Raw genomic sequence first — 2,221 nt, forward strand, 5'->3', positions numbered from 1 at the left:
CATTTATGGATGAGGATGTGAGGTCTAAATGTCATAAAGAGTGGGAATAATTTAAGAGTTTATCTGGTGTGGAGAGACTGAAATGTCTGTAGGTCGATGAGTATGAGAGGGTCAGGAAATCACAAGGTCCTGTGTCTTCTACCTGCTCCTTTTGAAACAAGTTATGTTAAATTGCATGCAGTGGGCATGGTCATTTGTTATTTGCTTTTTGTCAGTTTGAAATAAATAAGTTTCCTGGTTCCGAGCTTGCTCAGCAGCCTCCTCTGCTGTGTCTCTTGTGCTGACTCAGGCCATGCCCTGGAAGCAGGCTGGTTCCTGCTGCGGTATGCTGCCGACAACGACAACAAGGAGCTCCAGAGAACTGCTATTGAAAAGTTTGTGGWGCTTCCTTTTRAGAGTGGCTGGGATAAARCCCACGGTGGYCTCTTCTACTTCCTGGATGTGGACGGTCACTGCCCCACTCAGGTCTGTGTGCACGCAGAAACTGCATATGAAGGTCCGTGTCCGTAAAGGCGSCAGATTGGACTGTGTGTTTGTGTGAGCAGCTGGAGTGGAGCATGAAGCTGTGGTGGCCTCACAGCGAGGCGCTCGTTGCCTTCCTCATGGCCTACAGTCAGACCAGGAGCCCTGAGCTGCTGGAGAACTTCTTCAGGGTCTACGAGTACACCTTCAGCCATGTGAGTGAACCCGCAGGTGAAGCAGCTGCAGCAACAAAACCCTTTTATTTCTAATTCTGCAAGCCATATCAGACCTAAAGAACTCTATCACCATCTTTAGAACCAAAGTGGACTTTATATTTTAGGAATTTCTAGAGNCCAAAGTGGACTTTATATTTTAGGAATTTCTAGAGGATACGACCAGGGGTGAAAGTAAGGGGGTACGGCAGGGTACTGCGTACTCCTAAAAGATTTAGCGGGGRTACACAGTACCTGCAAGAGAGGGGGAGCGGCTGTCAACTGTAAAAAAAAATCAGTGGCTTCACTGTGCAGCCGCGACTGCGCCACTAATTAGCCATGACTGATTAGTTTTTCAAAAACAATCAAAAAGACGACTTAATCAGTTATTGAATATCTTTTTTTTTTTCCATTTTATATTGTTTCTGAACTGTTTGTGCTTTGCTAGAGCAGCGGTGTAACTAGTCAATCGCGGAAGGTTTTGAGTCGATCTCGGCATTAGGTGACAAACTGAACGCAGCCAGGATGCTGAGAGCAGCACGTCCTCCTCTGGCTCCTTAGCAAAACGTTCTTAACTTTATTAAAGAACAACAAAAAAATCAACAAAACGTGTTCAAATTAATGACCCAACAACAATAATAATCTCAGTAATTATTGTTTCAACAAGATGTTGCGCAATTCTGTGCGTTTCGGTTCTATTACCAAAATAACTATCAGAGCAGGAGTTTAAAATGAACTAATCAGCCACCGCTGTGTTCAGGGGAGCTCTTATTAATAATCGCAAAATAAATATCAAGCCTGCAAACCTAATGTTGTAACGGACTGAATGTTTTAACATAATCTCTGGTCGGCTTGTGGAGCGCAGGAGGTTGCCATGGCAACTCGTGTGCTTAAATGACAGAGACGGAGAGTAAAAAGGTGCGAGTGGTTTAGAGTKGATCACCTGTTYGGGTTGTTTTACCTTTATCTTGGCGCATCACAGCCGCTGTAGTTTCTGAACAAATAAACGACAAACTTGGGCTAATTACCTCGTTCTTTGTGAGTATAAGTCAATCACAACAAACATCAAACACGGTAAATATGCTACATTAAGTATTTAACAAACAAATGGCTTCTACCGCGATAATTGTGTGAAATTAAATTAATTGTCTAATAAATAGTTTGGTGCTGTTGGGCTCAGAGTCTAAGAGGATTTTCCTTTATATCAAACAAATTTTGTTTTGCCCCTTATTTAGTGGAAATATTGATGCTGATGATACTTTCTCCAAAATGTTAACCTTTTTCAACCGTTATAGCTCCACTGTTGAAAATGAGGCTCTAACATTCACAAATGACATTGAAATAAAATCCAGTCCAACATCTGGTTTGAGATGATTCCTCTGGAACCTGTTGGAGGAAAAATATCCCAACTTCAGAAGATGTGCTTTTAACCTAACAGAGCTCTGTGGTTCCTCCAGGGTGAGGAGGCGCCATGTTAGGAAGAGAAGTGGAAGCTGCAGGATCTTCAGAACAAACAGGTCATGATGCTGGGCTACTGTTCATCCCTC

General features: G+C 42.9%; 1 protein-coding gene across 1 annotated transcript in view; it reads left to right on the forward strand.

Moving 5' to 3' along the window:
- renbp (renin binding protein) overlaps positions 1-2,221 on the forward strand; it is an 8,427-nt gene that overhangs the window by 4,565 nt on the left and 1,641 nt on the right. The window contains exons 7-9 of the mRNA XM_017305636.1: positions 57-88; positions 255-465; positions 546-693. Of these exons, the coding sequence (XP_017161125.1) occupies positions 57-88; positions 255-465; positions 546-693 (391 nt within the window). The remainder of the gene's footprint in view (positions 1-56; positions 89-254; positions 466-545; positions 694-2,221) is intronic.

This window comes from Poecilia reticulata, linkage group LG7 (assembly GCF_000633615.1).
Source record: "Poecilia reticulata strain Guanapo linkage group LG7, Guppy_female_1.0+MT, whole genome shotgun sequence".
NCBI classification, from domain to species: Eukaryota; Metazoa; Chordata; class Actinopteri; order Cyprinodontiformes; family Poeciliidae; genus Poecilia; species Poecilia reticulata.